Source organism: Schistocerca americana, chromosome 5 (assembly GCF_021461395.2).
Source record: "Schistocerca americana isolate TAMUIC-IGC-003095 chromosome 5, iqSchAmer2.1, whole genome shotgun sequence".
NCBI lineage: Eukaryota > Metazoa > Arthropoda > Insecta > Orthoptera > Acrididae > Schistocerca > Schistocerca americana.
In genome coordinates, this window is record NC_060123.1 from 604278679 (window position 1) to 604300919 (window position 22241).

Here is a 22241-nt window from a genome sequence, read left to right on the forward strand (position 1 = left end):
TTATGGATGTGTCAAAAGTGCGTTCGTGGGTGCGACAGTTTAATGAAGGCAGAACATTGTGTGACAACAAACCGAAACAACCTCGGGCTTGCACAAGCCGGTCTGACGACATGATCGAGAAAGTGGAGATAATTGTTTTGGGGGATCGCCGAATGACTGTTGAACAGATCGCCTCCAGAGTTGGCAATTCTGTGGGTTCTGTGCACACAATCCTGCATGACGACCTGAAAATGCGAAAAGTGTCATCCAGGTGGGTGCCACGAATGCTGACGGATGACCACATGGCTGCCCGTGTGGCATGTTGCCGAGCAATGTTGACACGCAACGACAGCATGAATACACAGATTCACCGCCACCAAAAAAATTTCGGGTAACCGCCAGTGCTGAAAAAATTTTGGTGTCCATGTTCTGGGACAGCGAGGGCGTAATCCTTACCCATTGCGTTCCAAAGGGCACTACGGTAATAGGTGCATCCTACGAAAATGTTTTGAAGAACAAATTCCTTCCTGCACTGCAACAAAAACGTCCGGGAAGGGCTGCGTGTGTGCTGTTTCACCAAGACAACGCACCCGCACATCGAGCTAACGTTACGCAACAGTTTCTTCGTGATAACAACTTTGAAGTGATTCCTCATGCTCCCTACTCACCTGACCTGGCTCCTAGTGACTTTTGGCTTTTTCCAACAATGAAAGACACTCTCCGTGGCCGCACATTCACCAGCCGTGCTGCTATTGCCTCAGCGATTTTCCAGTGGTCAAAACAGAGTCCTAAAGAAGCCTTCGCCGCTGCCATGGAATCATGGCGTCAGCGTTGTGAAAAATGTGTACGTCTGCAGGGCGTTTACGTCGAGAAGTAACGCCGGTTTCATCGATTTCGGGTGAGTAGTTAATCAGAAAAAAAATCGGAGGCCTTAGAGCTTGAATGCACCTCGTATATACGAGGGTCAGTCAAAAAGTAATGCCTCCTATTTTTTTTTCTACGTTTAATTGTCAGGAAATTTAAATGCAATTACATAGGTTGAAAACCACAACATTGAGGATCATTTTGTCATTTTTCAATGTAATCTCCGCCCATCTCTACAGTTTTGGTCCATCTTTGAACAAGGGCATGTATCCCAGCACAGTAAAAATCACAGCTCTGCTTCCTAAGCCATTGACGCACGGATGTTTTGACGGCCTCCTCATCTTCAAAATGAATCCCACGATGAGCTTCTTTTAGTGGCCCGAACAGATGGAAGTTTGATGGTGCCAGGTCAGGGCTGTATGGGGGATGAGGCAAAACTTCCCACCCAATTTTGACAATCTCGTCAGAGGTGTGACGACTGGTGTGTGGTCTTGCATTGTCATGCAAAAGAAGAACATCTGCCATTGATTTTGTTGGGCGAACTCGCTGAAGACGTGCTTTAAGTTTGTTGAGGGTTGTGACGTATTGAACAGAATTTATTGTGCATCCCTGCTCCAAAAAATCAACCAGAATCACACCCTCTGTATCCCAGAAAACTGTTGCCATAACTTTCCCTGCCGATCGCACAGTTTTGAATTTTTTCTTCCTCGGCGAGCTTGTGTGACGCCACTCCATTGACTGCCTCTTTGATTCGGGTTCAAAAAAATGCACCCATGTTTCGTCCCCGGTCACAATTTTTTTCAGAAACTCATCTCCCTCCAAACGGAAGCGCTGCAAGTGTTGGGAGGCTATTGTTTTCCTTGCCTCTTTATTCTGATCGGTTAACATTCTTGGAACCCACCGTGCACAAACTTTTGAGTACCCCAATTGTTTAATAATCGTGATCACACTGCCTTTACTAAGAGAAATAATGAGACACACTTCATCTGCAGTCACCCGACGGTCACCACGAATGATGTCATCAACTTGCTGAATGTTGTGTGGAGTCACTGCACTCACCGGCCTGCCGCTCCGCTTTTTGTCAGTCAACGGTGTTTGCCCTTCAGCTTCCTTACAACGACGAACCCATCGTCTAACAGTGCTGACATCCACTGTCACAACACCATACACCTTCTTCAGTCTTTCATGAATGCGTATGGGCGTTTCACCTTCTGCATTCAAGAATTCAATCACACAACGCTCTCTCAAACGAACATCGATGTCGGCCATCTTACAAACTTCTGCTGTGCTGCCACCTGTTGACACAGAAAGTTACTACTGCAGTGGATTGCAGAAGAAGGTTTGAGGAATGGCGCCAAATTCAAATTTTTCACTTAACTTAATTTCTTTAAGTAGAAAAAAAATGGGAGGCATTACTTTTTGACCGACCCTCGTACATTGAAGAATTATTCCCCAAAACATAATAACTCCAAAAAGCAACGATTCTGTCAGTGTCTGAAATCGAGCGTGCACGGCACGCCTCGGCATTAGAGAACCGGTCCCGCACTCACGCCATAACCCCTATTTATACCGAATTGAGTAAACCTGATTGGCTGAACCGTTGTTTGGGTGGTTTTACTCAAAATGTGAACGAAAGTGTCAGTAGTCTCATTTGGAGATACGCTCCAAAAATAACATCCAACCGAAGCTAAACTGTCAACACTGCTTCAAATTTGGCTGTATGTCTACTCAATGTAAGCAATACTGCACTAATGCAAGTGCCAAATGACCTTCAAATGAAAATCGGAAATGAAATGAGCCAATTCTATGAAGATCGACGAAAAGAGCTTTCAGGATGAAAAGGAGGGCTTATTAGGTGAAAGTAACAGAAAGTAGCAGAAAGCGGCCATCCACTAGCCGGGGCGACAGTTTTGGACCAGGCATCGATGATATCCCGTAGGTTTAAAGCTTTGTCCCTTTCTTTATATGATAACTACGTGTCACACTTTAAACGTCTTTTTCTCAAAATCATGTTTTCGGCATGTTTATCGTTCCCCACGCTGCAATTTTCATCCGATTTTAATGATTTTTGGTCTCCCCTGAACCAAACTGAATTTTCTTCGGGTCATCGAACCCGATTTTGTTTTTGCTCATATTTAGAATCGTTTTTTGGCCAAAAATGAGGGGTCCAAAAATTGCCATTTTTTCAAATATGGATAATTTCGCCAAAAAAGTCTTTTTTCAAATCCCAACGACGAACTAAAATTACATCCGTAAGGATCAGGATGATATGTTAATTTCATGTTTCAGATAACACAGGCCAACGATGGAAAACTTTTTCGCTGAAAATACCTTATTCATATGTTTTTAGGGTGGTAAATCCAAATATGATACTGAAAAAACTGTATCATCCACCATTCCTTCACATTTTACAGTTAAATTTAGTAAATTAAGCGATTTTTACAGAATTAAACAGCTTTTATATAGTTAAAATAATTTTAAAAAAAGGTGTAATGAATGTAGATGACGTTGCTAGCACTGCTGAGAAACATTTGCTGGCAAAAAAGGTCGATTCTTGTGTTAACAGATGGTGTTTTGTTTACTGTCAATCTAACCTCACTTTCCAATTTCCTGTACATGTGCTCAGTATAATGTCTAACCGTGTTTGTAAAAACTCTGCTGACAGTTTTTGTTGTATTTGTTGTGGATTTGTGATTTAAAAACACCAATGAAACATTACAGACTTTGTAAAAAAAAGGTTTATCTATCATACTTTGGATCTAAACTTGGTGAGCAATATAAATCTTGGGCGCCACATAAGGTATGTGTGTGTTGAAGATCTGAGAAAATTCCAAAAAGGAGGAAAAAAGCCTTTAGATTTTCTGTTCCTATGATATGGATGGAGCTAAGAAATAATTCCCATGATTGCTACTTTTGCAGTGCTGATATTACTGGCCATAATTCGAAAAACAAGAAGGTAATAAGCTACTCTAACCTTCCGTCCGACATCCGACCAGTAGGGCATAATGTAGATTATCCAGTTCCTGTACCACCAGATGATTTAAATTCTATTCCAACAGAAGTATTTTCTGATGTACAATCTGATTTACATGAATCAGATGATGATGAATTCTAATGTAATACAGAAAGTCTAGCGCCCAAATTGTTTACTCAGACCGAGCTTAACGATTTGGTTAGTGATCTGGGCTTAACGAAAGAAAAACCTGAATTGCTTGGCTCTAGATTAAAAGAAAAGAACTCATTGATAGTTGGAACCAGCATATACATGTATAGAAAGAGAGAGCAGCAATTTTCCAAATTTTTTCAACAAGGTGATTTAGTGTACTACTCAGACATTCCTGGTCTGACGAATGAGTTGGTATTTAATACAAAAAGGAAGACTGGAAGCTGTTTATTGATTCATCCAAAAGTAGTTTAAAGGCTGTTTTATCACACAATGGCAACATGTATGCATCTATACCTATTGGACACTCTGTACATATGAAAGAAAGCTATGGAAACCTAGAAATAGTGCTAAATAAAATAGGCTATTCTGCTCACAGTTGGATGGTATGTGGCGATTTAAAAGTAACATGCATGCTTGTTGGCCAGCAAGGTGGCTTTACCAAATTTCCATGTTTCTTGTGTGAATGGGACAGTAGCGCTAGATGCAGAAAGAACTGGCCTGTGATTAAATCTTTAAAACCTGGTGAGAAGAACATTCTACGCAAAACCCTCGCACATCCTAAAAACGTACTCCTACCACCTCTACATATAAAGTTGGGCGTAATGAAAGAGTTTGTAAAGGCTTTGCCTAGAGATGGTCCATGTTTTAAGTACCTCTGACACCTTTCAGAAGCTAAACTGAAAGGAGTCTTTGTCGGGCCTGACATTAGAAAATTGACGTTTGAGTCCACAATGACCTTAAATGAGAAAGAGGCAAGGGTATCATTGAAGCAAGTCGTTACAAAGTTCTTAGGACATGAAAAAGACTCAGAATATGTTTCTATTACAGCTACAATGTTAAAGAAGTTTAAAACTTTAGGATGTTTAATGAGCCTGAAAGTTCACTTCTTGAACAGTCACCTTGATTACTTCCCGGACAATATGGGAGATGTTAGAGATGAACAACGAGAGCGTTTTCACCAGGTCATTAAAGTGATGGAAAGACGCTACCGCGGCCGCTGGAACACCAACATGATGGGGGACTACTGTTGGTCACTTCACCGAGAAGTTCAGCAAGCGACTCATTGTATAAAAGCTACAGAAGAAGCTTCAAAGAAAAAAGAGAAAGAAAATACAAACCAATTCCAGCTGAGAAGTGAAACCTCTATTAACACATTGTTTTAAGTAGCTTACTGTAAATACAAACTATGCTTGTGTTATAACAAAGTGTTTCATTAATTTCCCCGTTTACCACATAGCATAGGATTTTTATACTATGTAATACAAAGCATATGGCTCGAAAACTATGGGTGATACAAAAAAACTAAGGCTAGATTTGGATTCAGCTCATAAAAAATCTACAAAGAACAGCTATCAAAGTGAAAAAAGTTTTTCAAAAAAGTTTTTCGTTGGCCTGTGTAACCACAACCGGAGTTACAGCGACAACTGTCAGTCTACCTTCTTTCAAAGCTGCCTTGGGCAAATCCCAATTTCTCGGTGAAGATGTTAATATTTTTCAAAAAATACCAAAGAACATTTCAATGTATGCTTCATTCTTTGCAGTAAACGCCATTTGTCTACTACATTCCAATACGGAGAAAAATTCTGAATTTGAGCATTATTTTCGTCCGTCACCCTGTCGTTCCCCCTTAGACAGGGAGCAGCAACTCGGGTTGCAGAAGGACGGTGCACCCGAATCTTCTTCAAAGAAATTGTCCCAGCCTCAGATGACAGAGGAAAACTACGGGAAACCTAAATCCGGATGGGCGGACTGTAAGACCACTGCGAGAAAGAGTGCGCTACCTCACGTGGTTCTAAATACACCAGGCAGCGATGTATGGCGGGTGCAGCAGTCTCTACAGACGGTGACGAAACAGCTGTACTTACGTCACAGTACGTGCCGATGCTGGACTCGTCAAACGGCTGGCTGCCGAAGTAGAACTTCTTTATCTTCTTCCCCACGAAGACACGGAGAGGGTCCTTCATGGGCACGTTGGACGGGATGATCTTGTGGAAGTTTTTGTCCAGATCTGGTATCGCTGACTTGTTTTGGAGAATGTCTGCAAACATAGGAGAAAGAGTGCATATACCAGCACGCCTGCTGCATCCCGTGCAGTATACTACCCTGACATCTACTTTGATGGCGGCACCCAACAGAAGCCTGCAGCAGGTTGATGGAACGTGGGGTAGCTTGATGGACGTATCCTGACCAATGACTGATATGGCAGCTGTGCGTAATTCTTGCGTAGGAGCGAAACATGGCGCTACCATATTTCCTCTCAGCGTCTTTCATTGTGTCACATTTGCGAAGACTGCGAGAGTATAGAGATGAAAACTGCAGTACATTATACAGCGTTATTTGAAACAAGTGTGCAAAAATAAACTGCTTAAGTGTTTGTTGATATTACTTACCTGGATGAGCCAAACCATTATGACCTCTACCCATCGCGGAACTGAATTCCGCCTGGTAGGTTTGTGGGTATGTGACTGTGTAAGGAATGTACACTACTGGCCATTAAAATTGCTACACCAAGAAGAAATGCAGATGATAAGCGGGTATTCTTTGGACAAATATACTGTATTATACTAGAACTGACATGTGATTACATTTTGACGCAATTTAAGTGCATAGATCCTGAGAAATCAGTACCCAAAACAACCACCTCTGGCCGTAATAACGGCCTTGATACGCCTGGGCATTGAGTCAGAGCTTGGATGGCGTGTACAGATACAGCTGACCATGCAGCTTCAACACGATACCACAGGTCATCAAGAGTAGCGACTGGCGTATTGTGACGAACCAGTTGCTCGGCCACCATTGACCAGACGTTTTCAATTGGTGAGAGATCTGGAGAATGTGCTGGCCAGGGCAGCAGTCGAACATTTTCTGTACCCAGAAAGGCCCGTACAGGACCTGCAACATGCGGTCGTGCATTACCCTGCTGAAATGGTTTCGGAGGGATCGAATGAAGCATAGAGCCACGGGTCGTAACACATCTGAAACGTAACGTCCACTGTTCAAAGTGCCGTCAATGTGAACAAGAGGTGACCGAGACGTGTAGCCAATGGCACGCCATACTATCACTCAGTGTGATACGCCAGTATGGCGATGACGAATACACTCTACCAATGTGCGTTCACCGCGATGTCGCCAAACACGGATGCGACCATCATGATGCTGTAAACAGAACTTGGATTCATCTGAAAAAAATGACGTTTTGCCATTGGTGCACCCAGGTTCGTCGTCGACTACACCATCGCAGGCGCTCCTGTCTGTGATGCAGCTTCAAGGGTAACCGCAGCCATGGTCTCCGAGCTGATAGTCCGTGCTGCTGCAAACGTCGTCGAACTGTTCGTGCAGATGGTCGTTGTCTTGCAAACGTCCCCATCTGTTGACTCAGGGATCGAGACGTGCCATGCGGATAAGATGCCCGTCATTTCGACTGCTAGTGATACGAGGCCGTTGGGATCCAGCACGGCGTTTCGTATTACCCTCCTTAACCCACCGATTCCATATTCTGCTAACAGTCATTGGATCTCGACCAACGTGAGCAGCAATGTCGTTATATGATAATCCGCAATCGCGATAGGCTACAATCCGACTTTTGGCAAAGTCGGAAACGTGATGGTACGTATTTCTCCTCCTCCTCACACGAGGCATCACAACAACGTTTCACCAGGCAACGCCGGTCAACTGCTGTTCGTGTATGAGAAATGTGTTGGAAACTTTCCTCAACTCAGACGTTGTAGGTGTCGCCACCTGCGGCAACGTTGTGTGAATGCCCTGAAAAGCTAATCATTTGCATATCACAGCATCTTCTTCCTGTCGGTTAAATTTCGCGTCTGTAGCACGCCATCTTCATGGTGTAGCAATTTTAATGGCCAGTAGTGTAAATCCACGTGAGAAAATGTATGTAACACGCAAATGAACACCGGAGCCAACCTTGTGTGAATACTCTGAAAAGCTAATCATTTGCATGTCACAGCACCCTCTTCCTGTCGGTTAAATTTCGCGTCTGTAGCACGTCATCTTCGTGGTGTATCAATTTTAATGGCCAGTAGTGTATAAATGTATTTATATATGTCAGAGTAATAAATATGAACGAGAGAAATCATGTGACTAAGACGTGGCCCTCAAGATCAATCCAGTGCGATATACAGTATCTGCAAGGATAACTCATCTTATGAAACTATATTTATTAAAGAAATTCTAAGGAAATTATCAAATGACGACAAATATTTTTCGCGAAAAACTGTTTCCAACAAGTGACAGTATACGCTTAAAGTGCAGGTGATCAAGCCGCCAATGAAAAAAAATTATATCGTATGTGGTTAACGTTTACGTCACCTCAGCATTTACCGAAAGAATTATCAGTGATGGAAATAATTATTTAAGTAAAAACCTTTTTACATTAATTTGTTTTTAAAACAAGGTATTAAATATTTTCTCCTTGCCCCTTACAGGTACCTAACGCCGTACAGATACTCTTGAGAATTTGTAATATCTGTGATAATCCTTTTAAAATTTGAAACGAAAAAGTGGGTTGTGTACATGGGTAATTAATGCATGAATAGTTCAGTTTCCATTAGTCGTTAACAACTTCATTACACTTAAAATGACATGACCTGTTGTGTGGTTTTCCTCGACAGCTACTCTCTGCATTATTACTATTATCTGTTGCATGTGCCCCATGTTTTCCGTTTTCAGTTTTACAAGTATTGTCATAGCTATCAAAAAGTCAAAAGCACAAGTTTTCAGAACTATCTGTATAAACTTAGATAACTGTATGCCGCTAGGAGTGTTTATTTAATGCTTTTCAGTCAGTTTTAAAAACGTGTTATATTAAATAGTTTTTACGTAATTATTATCTACTTTTCAACCTACATGCATGAAATTTTTTCCATTAGTTTCAAAGATTTTGATGAGATTACAACAGAGACATATGGTAAATTTCAAGTTTCTTTCAGTTTCTCTTCAGCCAATATATTCCTTCCTCTTATTTACTATATCTTGTGACAAGAGCGCGAATGTAAACATTAGACACAATCGAGCTCACACGAAAGCTTAGCAGGAATCATTCTTAAATGAGAAACATTCGCGACTGGAATAGAAAATCAGGGAAATAACAGTGCTATACCAAGTACTCTACGCTCCACACCAGAAAGAAAGCCAGTTTACGCTTAAGCGCCAAAGAAACTGCTAAGATACATAAACAAGGCAGAATGCGGCGCCGCGGTCGGCAACGCCTATACAAGACAACAAGTGTCTGGTGCAGTTGTTAGATCGGTTACTGCTGCTACAATGGCGGGTTATCAAGATTTAAGAGAGTTTGAATGTGGTGTTATAGTCGGCGCTCTAGTGATGGGACACAGCATCTCTGAGGTAGCGATGAAGTGGGGATTTTCCCGTGCCACCATTTCACGAATGTACATTGAATATCAGAAATCCGGAAAAAAATAACAAATCTCCGACATCGCCGCGACCGGAAAAAGATCCTGCAAGAACTGGACCAACGACGACTGAAGAGGATCGTTCAACTTGACGGAAGTGCAACCTTTCGGCAAATTGCTGCAGATTTCAATGTTGGGCCATCAACAAGTGTCAGCGTGCGAAACATTTAACGAAACATCATCTATATGGGCTTTCGGAGCCGAACGCCCACTCTTGTATCCTTATGACTGCATGACACAAAGTTTACGCCTCGCCTGGTGCCGTCAACACCGACATTGGACTGTTGATGACTGCTATCATGTTGCCTGGTCAGACGAGTCTCGTTTTAAATTGTATCGAGCGGATGGACGTGTACTGTTATGGAGACAACCTCATGTATCCATGGACCCTGCAAGTCAGCAGGGGACTGTTCAAGCTTGTAGAGGATCTGTAATGATGTGGGGCATGTGCAGTTGGAATTATATGGGACGCCTGATACGACTAGATGCGACTGTGACATGTGACACGTACGTACGTATCCTGCCTCATCACCTGCATCCATTCATGTCCATGTGCGTTATGACGGACTTGGGAAATTCCAGCAGGACAATGCGGCACGTCGTACGTTCAGAATTGCTTTACGCGTCACCTGAGCCCGTCAACACCGACATTGGACTGGAAACATGTTGCCTGGTCAGACGAGTCTCATTTCAAGTTATATCGCGGTGATGGACGTGAACGGGTGTGGAGACAACCTCATGAATTTATGGACCCTGCATAGCAGGAACTGTTCAAGCCGGTGGAGGCTCTGTAATGATATGGGGCGTATGCAGTTAAAGTGATATGGGACCCCTGATAGGTCTAGAAACGACTCTGACAGGTGACGCGTACGTAAGCATCCTGTCTGATCAACTTCATCCTTTCATGTCCATTGTGCATTCCAACGGACTTGGGCAGTTCCAGCAGGACACTGCGACACCCCACACGTCCAGAATTGCTACAGAGTGGCTCCAGGAACACTCTTCTGAGTTTAAACACTTCCGCTGGCCACTAAACTCCGTAGACATGAACATTATTGAGCTTATCTGTAATGCCATGGAACGTGCTGTTCAGAAGAGATCTCCACCCCCTCGTACACTTACGGATTTATGGACTGCCCTGCAGGATTCATGGTGTCAGTTCCCTCCAGCACTACTTCATACATAAGTCGAGTCCATGCCACGTCGTTTTGCGGCACTCCTGCGTGTTTGCAGAGGCCCTACACGATATTAGGAAGTTGTACTAGTTTGTTCTGCGCTTCAGTGTATATTGCAGTGTCGTCCATTATGAGCTAAGTTGGAAGATTGAAGTCTTTAGTTTATCGGGAAGTTAGTTTAAAATCAATTACAAGATTTGCATCATACGAACAGACAAGAAATCGAGCCAATAAAAACGCTCTATAAAGTTATTGTTCATTCTTATACACATAAATTTATAATGCTGCACCATATATTAAAGTTTTAAAACTAACCAAAATCTTATATTTAATGCCATAATAACAAAATTCGCATTTAAGTTAGTAAATATATTCTGAACATATTGTATCTTTAGAAATATACCTTTTACTAACATCTCCTTGAAATAAGATGCTTTGTGTCTAAATAATTGTGAACCCTAGTAATGGCTCATGTATAACCGAAAAGGTTGAATAAGTATTTAAATAAAACCGCTCATAGCCCGGATACCGAGTGAAAACATTCATACATCGGCCGCAACCGAGTGAGACGTCTGTCAGTCGGTAGTCTGGCATTGAACAAAACCACTCAAACTCGGTGAGTGAGTGAAAACATTCATATAGTTGACATGGCCGCAGAGACTAGTTACATTCGCTTGTTTCATTCGACAAAAAAAACCGACTGAACGGAAAAACACTCGACTGACCATTTGGGTTTTAAAAAGAGTCGGTTGTCTCATCACTATCACTAGTCAGGGGAGATGCGATAAATCATCCTCGTGCTAGCAAGACCTGTTGTGGACTGGCAAGACAGCCAATCCACTATGACAGGTAGCCGAAAGGCACGCGTTTAAGCTCACGCAGGCTGGCGTGAGGTCTGGAAAATGACAAGGAATTGAGACTAGCAAAAAAAGTACGTAGCTTCTGGAATACTTAACTTTAATCCATAATTGGTGAACATCGGTCTGACGGTACATGCATCACAAGATAAATAGCAATTGATAATGGCGCCTTGCTAGGTCGTAGCAAATGACGTAGCTGAAGGCTATGCTAACTATCGTCTCGGCAAATGAGAGCGTAGTTTGTCAGTGAACCATCGCTAGCAAAGTCGGCTGTACAACTGGGGCGAGTGCTAGGAAGTCTCTCTAGACCTGCCGTGTGGCGGCGCTCAGGCTGCAATCACTGATAGTGGCGACACGCGGGTCCGACGTATACTACCGGACCGCTCCCGATTTAAAGGCTACCACCTAGCAAGTGTGGTGTCTGGCGGTGACACCACAAGACCAGTCCTAGACGATGCGCGAGCTGTGTGAACAAGAGTCCTGTCATCTTGGAGCGCCGCATCACCGTTGGGGAAGAAATATTGTACCATAGGATGGACCTGGTCGCCGAAAACTGTCACATAATTTTGGCAGTAATACAACTTAGCAGGGTAACTGTACTGCCCATGGAATACCACGATATGGTTGTCCAAATCATCACCGAACCCCGGACATGTTTCACTCTTTGGGTGCAGACTCGGTCAGAAACTGGAAACTCTAAACAGCTGTCTTCAGCCAATCAGGTTTTGGTGTAGTGATACTTCCTGCAGGCCGTGGCTCGAGCTCCCCCTGCAGAAAGTAGTGCTCGGATGGCTGTTTCCATTATCTGTATGTAAATAGCTGGTGTTTACCATGGTGCTTTTGGTACGCCTTGGACATAGACAACCTGGTCCTCTGTGGTGTAATATGGGTTGCCGGCCCTCAGGGGCTACCTTGGCTCTGGCATAACAAATGGTTTTTGGAATTCCAGCTCGCCCTGCAGTTCCCAGTTTCGTGTTGTTTTGGTGCTGACAGGGTTCGCTAGTGCGACATTCAGTTCTGCAGTCACTTTTGCAGCTGTTGTCATCTTATTTTTCGTCACAACCCTCTTCATCGGACGTCTGTCACAATCACATAACACTCACGTTCATCCGCGTTGTGACTTAGCGGAAGAAGTTTTTCCGCTTTCCTTGTATGCGATATAAATCTCCGATACGGTGCCTCTTGAAACTCTAAACACTTCGGATACCTCTGGAGACGGAGACGGAAGCACCCGTCGTAGGAGTACCTACATTTTGCACACGTTCGAATTCACTTGCGCTTACAACTCCACAGAATGCTCTTCTGACAACGATTGAACTTGCAATGGCATTTCACAGGAGCTATTCGTGGTCAAACACAACGGCGCCATCTGGAGGCTTGGCTAGCATTTATGTTGATGTTCAACGACTCATTTAGTCAGTTTAACATCTCACTTAGAAGGGAATTGGCATCGCTCAGTTCCATTAAGATGGACGTAGAGGAATTATGGGCGAAGTTTAAGCGGATTGTAAATCGTGGTCTGGAGAGTTGTGTCCCCAGTAAGTGGATAAAGGACGGAAAAGACAAGCCGGCCGGTGTGGCCGAGCGATTCTAGGCGCTCCAGTCTGGACCGCTACGGTCGCAGGTTCGAATCCTGCCTCTGGCATAGGTGTGTGATGTCCTTGGTTAGGTTTAAGTAGTTCTAAGTTCTAGGGGACTTATGACCTCAGATGTTAAGTCCCATAGTACTCAGAGCCATTTGAACCATTTGAACGGAAAAGACCCATCATGGTTTAATAACGAAATTTTGAGGACGCTGAGGAACCAGACGCTGTTGCACTCTCGGTTCAAAAGGGAACGCACAAATGAAACGCGAAGGTTATTATAGATTCGTACGTCTCCGAAAAGATCTATGCGCGAAGCATACAACAACTACCACCGTCGTAACTTAACAAAAGGTTTGGCAGAGAACCCGAGGAAACTCTGGTCGTAGGTATAATCGCTAAGCGGATCTAAGACTTCCATTCAGTCCGTTGGTGATCAGTCTGATGTGGCAGTTGAAGATAGCAAAATGATAGCCGAAGTTTTAAATTTCGCGCTCAAGTAATCGTTCACACAGAAGAATCGTACAGACATACCGTCAGTTGACCACCAGGTGGACTCGAGTGTGGACGACATGCCCGCTGACTATATAATAACTCCTAACTGCTTCGAGAAGCCTTACAACATAATAATTGGAAGTAGGGAGCAGTGGGAGAAAACAGTTCGACACCGTACGGGGGACATCGTTTGGTTCACCGATGGGTCGAAAACAGATCAAGGCGTTGGGGCAGGGTTGTACGGGGTTCAGCCAAGACTGGCGAGCAGCATCTCTCTAGTGAAACTGGCCTCTGTATTCCAAGCCGAAATTACTGCAATCAGGGCATGTGTGGAGGAGAATATGAGTAGGTGCTACAATGACCGTAGCATCTACATCTATTCAGACAGCCAAGCAACCCTGAAATTATTGGCAACACCTGCAACAAGATCTAAGATTGTTGCAGATTGCCATAGGGCTCTGGTGGAGCTAGGGGGAAGCAATAAGGTGTACCTAGTGTGGATCCCTGGCCACTCAGGGATCTGTGGCAATGAACAAGCCGATAGATTAGCTAGGATGATGGCAACAACTCCATTTATTGGAGCGGAATCTGTGTTGACAATCACCAAGGCTATGATCAAATTAGAACTACGGAACTGGCTTAGGAAACAGGACGTAGGATATTGGACCAAGGTCCATAAACAAAAACATGGTAAGGTAATGATGCCCAAGCCATGTTTTAAAAGAAGCTCTGTAATCCTGGGATTGAACAGGAAAGAGATCGAACTCATGACTGGACTGATGACAGGCGATGGGAACTTCAAAAAACACCTACACACAATGGGTATAACGGAAGAAGACCCTAAATGTAGGATCTGTGATGAGAGTGAAGAAACTGCATCACACCTAATCTTTGAATGCATGGCATTGGAGAGGAAAAGATACAGAATCTTCAGGACAACTAGACCTGAAGAAACTGTGTCTAACAAAAAACTAGTAGAGGGACTCCTTGCACTATTCGAGGGCACTGGTTGGCTTTACTAGATATACAGGGAGTGATACCGCACAATAAACCTAGTTTCGGTGCGGGCAGTGGCGGGTTAGACCTAAGCTGTTTTAGCTCTCCTGTTAAAATCAAATCAAATCAATGGACGACATAGTAATAAGCATACCTGGCGTAGAAGAACAACAATAATTTCAAAGCAATAAATCACCAGGTCTGCATGGAATCCCAGTTCGAATTTATAAAGAGTACTAAACGGAATTGACTCCTTACCGTGAATCTCTCGCCCAGCACAAAGTCCCAAGCGACTGGAAAAACTGACTCCAGTATATAAGAAGGGTAAAAGAACGGACTCGCAAAATTACAGACCAATATCCCTGACTCCTATTTCCCGCAGAATCCTTGCACATATTCTCAGTTCGAATATAATAAACTTTCTTGAGATTGAGAAGCTTGTGTCCACGAATCAGTGTGGTTTTAGAAAGCATCGCTCGTGCGAAACTCAGCTTGCCCTTTTCTCATACGATATACTGCGAACTATGGATGAAAGGCAGCAGGCAAATTCCATATTTCTAGATTTCCGGAAAGCATTTCACACGGTGCCCCATTGCAGGCTGTTAAGTATGGTACGAGTATATGGAATAAGTTCACAGATATGTGAGTGGCTCGAAGACTTCTTGAGTAATAGAACCCAGTATCTTGTCTTGGACGGCGAATATTCATCGGAGACAAGGGTACAGTCAGGAGTGCCTCAGGAAATTGTGATAGGACAGCTGTTGTTCTCTGTATACATAATTGATGTGGCGGACAGGGTGGGTAGCAATTTGCGGTTGTTTGCTGATGATGCCGTGGTGTACGGTGAGATATCGAAGTTGAGCGAAAGTAGGAAGATACAAGACGACTTAGATAAAATTTCCAGTTGGTTTGATGAATGGCAGATGGCCCTAAATGCGGAGAAATGTAAGTGTATGTGGATGAGTAGGAATAACAAAGCTGATATGTTCGGATATGGTATTACTTAGAGTTCTGTTTGACACAGTCAAGTCGTTTAAATATCTGGGCATAACGATGCAAAGCGATATGAGGTCGAATGAGCGTGTGAGAACTGTGGTAGGGAAGGCGAATGGTCGACTTCGGTTTATTGGGAGAATTTTAGGAAAATATGGTTCACCTGTAAAGGAGACCGCATATAGGACGCTGGTGCGAACTGTTCTTAAGTACTGCTCCAGCGTTTGGGATCCTTGTGTTACGGGGATGCTTCAGGAACTCAAACGGGAATCCCTGGATGGAAAGCGACGTTCTTTTCGAGCAACGCTATTGAGAAAATTTAGAGAACCGACATTTGAAGCTGACTGCCGCGCAACATACAATACGCGAAGGACCACGAATATAAGAGAAATTAGGGTTCATATGGAGGCATATAGACAGTCGTTTTTTCCTCGCTCTATTTCCGAGTGGAACATGAAAGGAAATGACTAGTAGTGGTACTCCGTGGGCGTATAGTGGCTTGCGGAGTATCTACGTAGATGCAGATGTAGATTTTTCGGGGTTTTTCCGTACTTCCATCCAACCACTGTAACTATTTGTGGTCTGTAGAGACGCAGCTCATGGAACAAATATTAGACCCACCACCAATAGCAAAAAAACGCGATACAAGTACGATTTATTTAGCTACGACACTCATCTTTCTAATCGTGCCACTCGTAGCGGAACAGAAGGTACCACGTTCCTGTGCTGAGGAATTTCTGCAGGAGGTAAAAGAAGCTACCTTTATGGTTAAAATGTTATCTTTAATCAGTACTAGCAATTAGCTGCAATTGGTTTACTTTGCATACTAACTTTCACTGGCATCATGCAGTATAACATTTTGAGCAGTTTAGTTCGAACGTAGGGCTTATTCTCAGCCAATACGTAACCATCAGGTCAGTAGGACAAACACAGTGTTCATTCACGCAGGTCTGTATTTCAGAAATGGGCGCTCTTGCAAGAACATAACAGATGAAGCTGGTGCGAGGTTGTCGAGGCCTTGTCTTGACTGTAGCTATTTTAATATCTCTTGCGCTGGGGCGTCATCGTTTGTGTTTGTGTGTGTGTGTGTGTGTGTGTGTGTGTGTGTGTGTAGATCTCGACGTAAATCGTACGTAATGTTGCGGAGTATGCTAGCGTTTGTTTTGTTTTATTTGAATAACATGGCGACAGAGCTTCAATTCAGTTACTATGCTCTGGTCACTTATAAGACCACAGATTAAGAACTAATACCTCGCTTCGAGAAGATACAGCTTGTTTAAATTTAAATAGATTATAGTCACTGCTTGTGATACTAATGAACGACAGATCAGGGTGCGATCTGGCCTGCACTATTGATTCTGATTTCTAATTATAGGCTTGCAAATTTTATTGTCTTCCCTAGTTTTTTTTCTACTTTACATAGACCAATAAATATTCATTAACAAGTTATCAAAATGTTCGAGCTAGGTCAAAGTTTACGTCCGACCAGAAATTCTAATGCGAGTAGTCTGGACTACTGAAATTATCAATGTCGATATCGACACTATTAACTTTGGCAAATATTCACACTGTAAGTGCAGTTAATTCGACCATTTAATTTTCATTTGACAACTCAATTTAACTTCAAATATCACAAATCTTCAGTTATAATCAGTAAAGAATTTATTTTTCTTTCTGTTTAAATAAATTCAAGTCTCTGAAATATATCTTTGGATGATTTGGCGAAGGTAATACTTTTGTAAAATGATCGGTACCCTTTTTAAAACAGTTTGGTATATTTTCAGTACTTCACTCTACACAACACGCAGTAGTAGCAATCGCAGCAACAGAAATAACTGCAATCACAGGACAGGACGCGTAATAGGAATCGGAACAGGAATCAGAACAGTAATCGGAACAGAAATGAGCTAACAATGATGGTCATGTGCATATATAGGCAAAAACAAACTGTGTATTACAGTAGCCGGCCGAAGTGGCCGTGCGGTTAAAGGCGCTGCAGTCTGGAACCGCAAGACCGCTACGTCGCAGGTTCGAATCCTGCCTCGGGCATGGATGTTTGTGATGTCCTTAGGTTAGTTAGGTTTAACTAGTTCTAAGTTCTAGGGGACTAATGACCTCAGCAGTTGAGTCCCATAGTGCTCAGAGCCATTTGAACCATTTTTGTATTACAGTTTTGTTCCCTTATAGCTTTATGTTCTTAGTCATTTTACTTCCTTTTAATTAAAATTTTTATTTGAATATTTCAAATAATAATGAGCGAAGCAGGAGAAATGAATTAAAATTTGTGCTGCGGCCGGATTCATTCATTTCTTCTGCTTCGATCACTATCGTAGATAAAGATGAGACTTAAATGTCTCGGGGTAAAAGTTAATCATAAGATCTATTTCAAATAATGCTAGTTAAAAATTATTATGAAAGAAAAAACTACTGAAATGTTTAGGTAACACTGACGGAAATGCGAGAGTAATTACACAGCACATCTTCCCGCATGTAATAGGCTATATGTACTTCATAATGTTAACGAATTAATAAGGAAAGCAAGCATCCTGTCAGTGAACATAAGAAAAAGGAACAATCTTTATGTTGGCAGCTTACTTATATAGTGTTCAAAAATAATGCACCATTTTAACAAGTTTTTCAAGTTTTAATGTAAAGAACAGATAACGCTTTACTTATTGTTCTCTAAAAGGCGGTTTGATTACTTATGCCGGACAAAATAAGCTGTTTAAATTCCACGTTATTCTAAAGCTCCAGACCAGCATATAGCGTAAATTTTGTGTAAATTTCGAGAAAAAAATCCGATGGCGGAAACAGCCGACCAGAAAGTATTACGCAGTTAGTTGCAAAGATGGAGTAACAGTGAAGTGGACTAGAAGGGTCCAGCTACGCTGTTAGCCGAAGACTATGAAGAGCTGCCCCAAGTCCGTGACGTGAAGTGTTCGCCGCTCGCCAGCAACGGTCAGTCGCGTGCTAGGAGTTACGTGGAGAACGCACGTCGGCTTTCCTTAGCTCAGGTGAAAGTACGTGCCATGAGATATAGACGCGCCGTAGGAGAAGACAGTTATCACGGCACAACGGACCAGCAACTGTGGAGCGCGGCGGCAGGATTACCATATATCTAATAACTAGAAATGCATTAAAACACAATTTAATTTTTCTTTATTTTGATATTCATTTTTTAAATTTTTCTTCAGGCCGATTAAGTACAAAGTCAACATAACTATTCATTTCTCTTTATGATTTTGTTTATAGCTGCAGTTCAGCATCTGCAGAATATTTCAACCAAGATACGTCAGTCGTCAGCCGCAAAACAAAACCTTTATTTGGTTCTCTTTACCGGTTTCGACACTTTTAAACTGTCATCTTTAGAAATGAAATTGGCTCAGATCATTGGTAAGCCAGAATCAATGAAACAGAATGGTATCGCTAAAAATGTTTGATATGTACGACGAGTAGCAGTAATTGTTTGCTACTCACCGCACATATCATATATTTTTAGCGATGCCACTCTGCTTTATTGATTCTGTGGCGAAGGACACAGCCATCCGATTCTTATTTTGGGGTTGGTTCGTTCAAATAGCTCTGAGCACTATGGGACTTAACATCTGAGGCCATCACTCCCCTAGAACTAAGAACTACTTAAACCTAACTATCCTTAGGACATCACACACATCCATGCCCGAGGCAGGATTCGAACCTGCGACCCTAGCGGTCGCGCGGTTCCAGACTGTAGCCCCTAGAACCGCTCGGCCACTTCGGCCGGCTTTTGAGATTGCTTTACCAACTGTAACGTAGAAATTATTACGAGATGTCGTCTTGTGTTGAAAGCGTAGCTTGTCGTGAAGCCGGGAAGACGGCAGATGTTTGGTTCTCACGCTTCCACAGCTGACGCTGGCTACTAGGCCGAGCGAGCGATGTACAGTACTGCGTGCAATATGTTACACATACTCTCTATGAATCTGAAGTAGTACTATTAAATACTAATAAATCTTTTTCATACTTAGTACACCAAATTCTATCGATAACAAAACTATACTGTAAAAATTTCAAATCAATAACTTAAGTACTTCCGGAGATATAAATTTTTACCTTAAACACACAATAACCGAGCTAGCACTGTGAAACCGAGTTAGGGACTGTAATGTATTCATGTGCACCATCAATTGAAACTGCAACCAAGAGGATAGGTTCATATAATCTAATTTTACAGAATTTTCTCCAGTTTCATTACCGCAGATTTCTGATGTAATTCCAAAGGCTTTGAAAAAATTATTATTTCACTTTGTTTTGGTTGTGTGAGGAATTTGGAGAGACAGAGAGTGAATGGAGGACATACGTAAAGTGATAATATGATATTTTATTAAAACTACCTAAATGTATGCCTGACAAGGGAACCTCCCCATCGCACCTCCCTCAGATTTAGTTATAACTTGGCACAGTGGATAGGCCTTGATAAACCGAACACAGATCAATTGAGAAAACAGGAAGAAGTTGTGTGAAACTGTGAAAAAATAAGCAAAATATACAAACTGAGTAGTCCATGGGTCACATATGCAACATCAAGGAATACGGGAGTTCAGGAGCGCCGTGGTCTCGTGGTCGCGTTGAAGAGGTCAGAGGTCCTTGGTTCAAGTCTTCCCACAAGTGAAAATTTTACTTTCTTTATTTTTGCATAGTTATTATCTGTCCGTTCGTTCATTGACGTCTCTGTTCACTGTAATAAGTTTAGTGTCTGTGTTTTGCGACCGCATCCCAAAACCGTGCGATTAGTAGACGAAAGGACGTGCCTCTCCAATCGGAACCGAAAACATTTGATCGCAAGGTCATAGGTCAACCGATTCCTCCACACGAAAACACATCTGATATATTCTATACGACACTGGTGACGGCATGTGCGTCACATGACAGGAATATGTTGTCGACCGACCTAACTTGTACACTTGGCGAATGGGTAAAAAGACTCTTCTACCTTGCCCGATTTAGGTTTTCTTGTGGATGTGATAATTACTCCCAAAAAAGTGATGAAAACATAAGAGTTTGTCACATAAACTGAAAATAAAAAATTAAAATTTTCGCTCGATTGGAGATTTGAATCAAGGACTTTTCGTTCCGCAGCTGCTCACGTTACCACGAGACCACAGAGCTCCTGCGGTCCTTGCGTCCTTGATGTTACTTATCTTCCCATGAACTACTCAGTTTGTATATTTTGCTTATTTTTTCTCAGTTCCACACAACTTCTTCCTGTTTTCTCAATTGATCTGTGTTCAGTTTTTCAAGGCCTATCCACTGTGCCAACTTATAACTAAATCTGAGGGGGGTGCGATGGGGAGGTTCCCTTGTGAGAACGTTGTCCGAGTGGGCTTGACTTCGTAAAAGGCAGCCAGAACGGGCGTTGAATATTAAATTTATTAGTAATTTATTTTGTGGAACGGGATCGTATTTTGTTTTGATTAAATTTTATTTAGTTTCGGAATTACGAAATTTCTAGTCTAAATTGCTTGTGGTAATCTGGTTGCCTGACATTAGAAATACCGCGGGTATAGAAGTGCTCGAGATGATTTGATTGGCTGCTTAAGATACTAGCTGCGGTAGCGTTCTCGCTTCCCACGCCCGGGTTCCCGGGTTCGATTCCCGGCGGGGTCAGGCATTTTCTCTGCCTCGTGATGACTGGGTGTTGTGTGATGTCCTTAGGATAGTTAGGTTCAAGTAGTTCTAAGTTCTAGGGGACTGATGACCATAGATGTTAAGTCCCATAGTGCTCAGAGCCATTTGAACCATTTTTTTAAGATACTAGCCAATAGGAATTCAGCATTTCCAACGCGTTTGAGTGGGGCTTTGTGCCTCAGATCTAGCAGTCGAGGTAGTCGCACGAGGCCGTCTTCTGGTAAACACTTATCTTAAATCGCGTTGATCACATTTGTACCAAAATGAGGAAATTCGCGCGTTTCATCGGTTCTCGTATCGCTGACGAAAAGCGACTACAGTGTCGAGTATTTTGTGAAAGTTTGAACTTTGCGAGTTGTTTATTTTGGGATATATTCGCATGTGAACATTTCAAGTCGTACATAAACTCCGCGTGGCGTGTTTCGAGCAGATTACAACACATTATGGGGAGAACTTCCTTATAAGAAGCCTACTGAACGATTGAATGTGTTAACTCGCAAGTAGTCGTGGGTCAGTGACTGTTTAGGACGTTCAAAGTACCTGGTCGGACTAAATATCTTCTGGCTGCTTTTCGGTGTGAACTTGTTAAAGAGACATTCAGTAACATAGCATAATTGATGTCGTTATATTAAAACGAACTTGATGGCCATTTTCCTTGTTGTAAGACAATAAACTAAGTAAAAGGAAATTTGTCATTTTTTTCAAACGACTCCCGAACGCTCGGTTGTTTAACTTTTCACGTACTGCCCATGAACTGGAGCTATGTGGCCCTTGCGTGGTAGGTATTTAGTCGAATTTTCGTCAACGCTGCTTTTCTCGGCTAAACCAGTATCCAACATCGCAGAATGAAGGGGGCAGACAACCTGAAGCCTATCGAGGTAGGTGGACTGGTTGTTTTATGGACAGTGAGCGACCAAACCACCCCGTTGCACAATGATCGGAACCAATTTCATTTCTGAAGATGACAGTTTAAAGAGTCGAAACCGATAAAGAGAACCAAATAATGGTTTCGTTGTGCAGCTGACGATTGACTTTTT

At 42.6% G+C, this 22241-nt stretch overlaps 1 protein-coding gene across 1 annotated transcript in view; it reads right to left on the bottom strand.

Annotated features, from left to right (window-relative positions):
• The window catches only part of LOC124616580 (juvenile hormone esterase-like), a 412155-nt gene that overhangs the window by 52936 nt on the left and 336978 nt on the right, over nucleotides 1-22241 (bottom strand). Inside the window, exon 7 of the mRNA XM_047144901.1 lies at nucleotides 5875-6047. Within this exon, the coding sequence (XP_047000857.1) occupies nucleotides 5875-6047 (173 nt within the window). The remainder of the gene's footprint in view (nucleotides 1-5874; nucleotides 6048-22241) is intronic.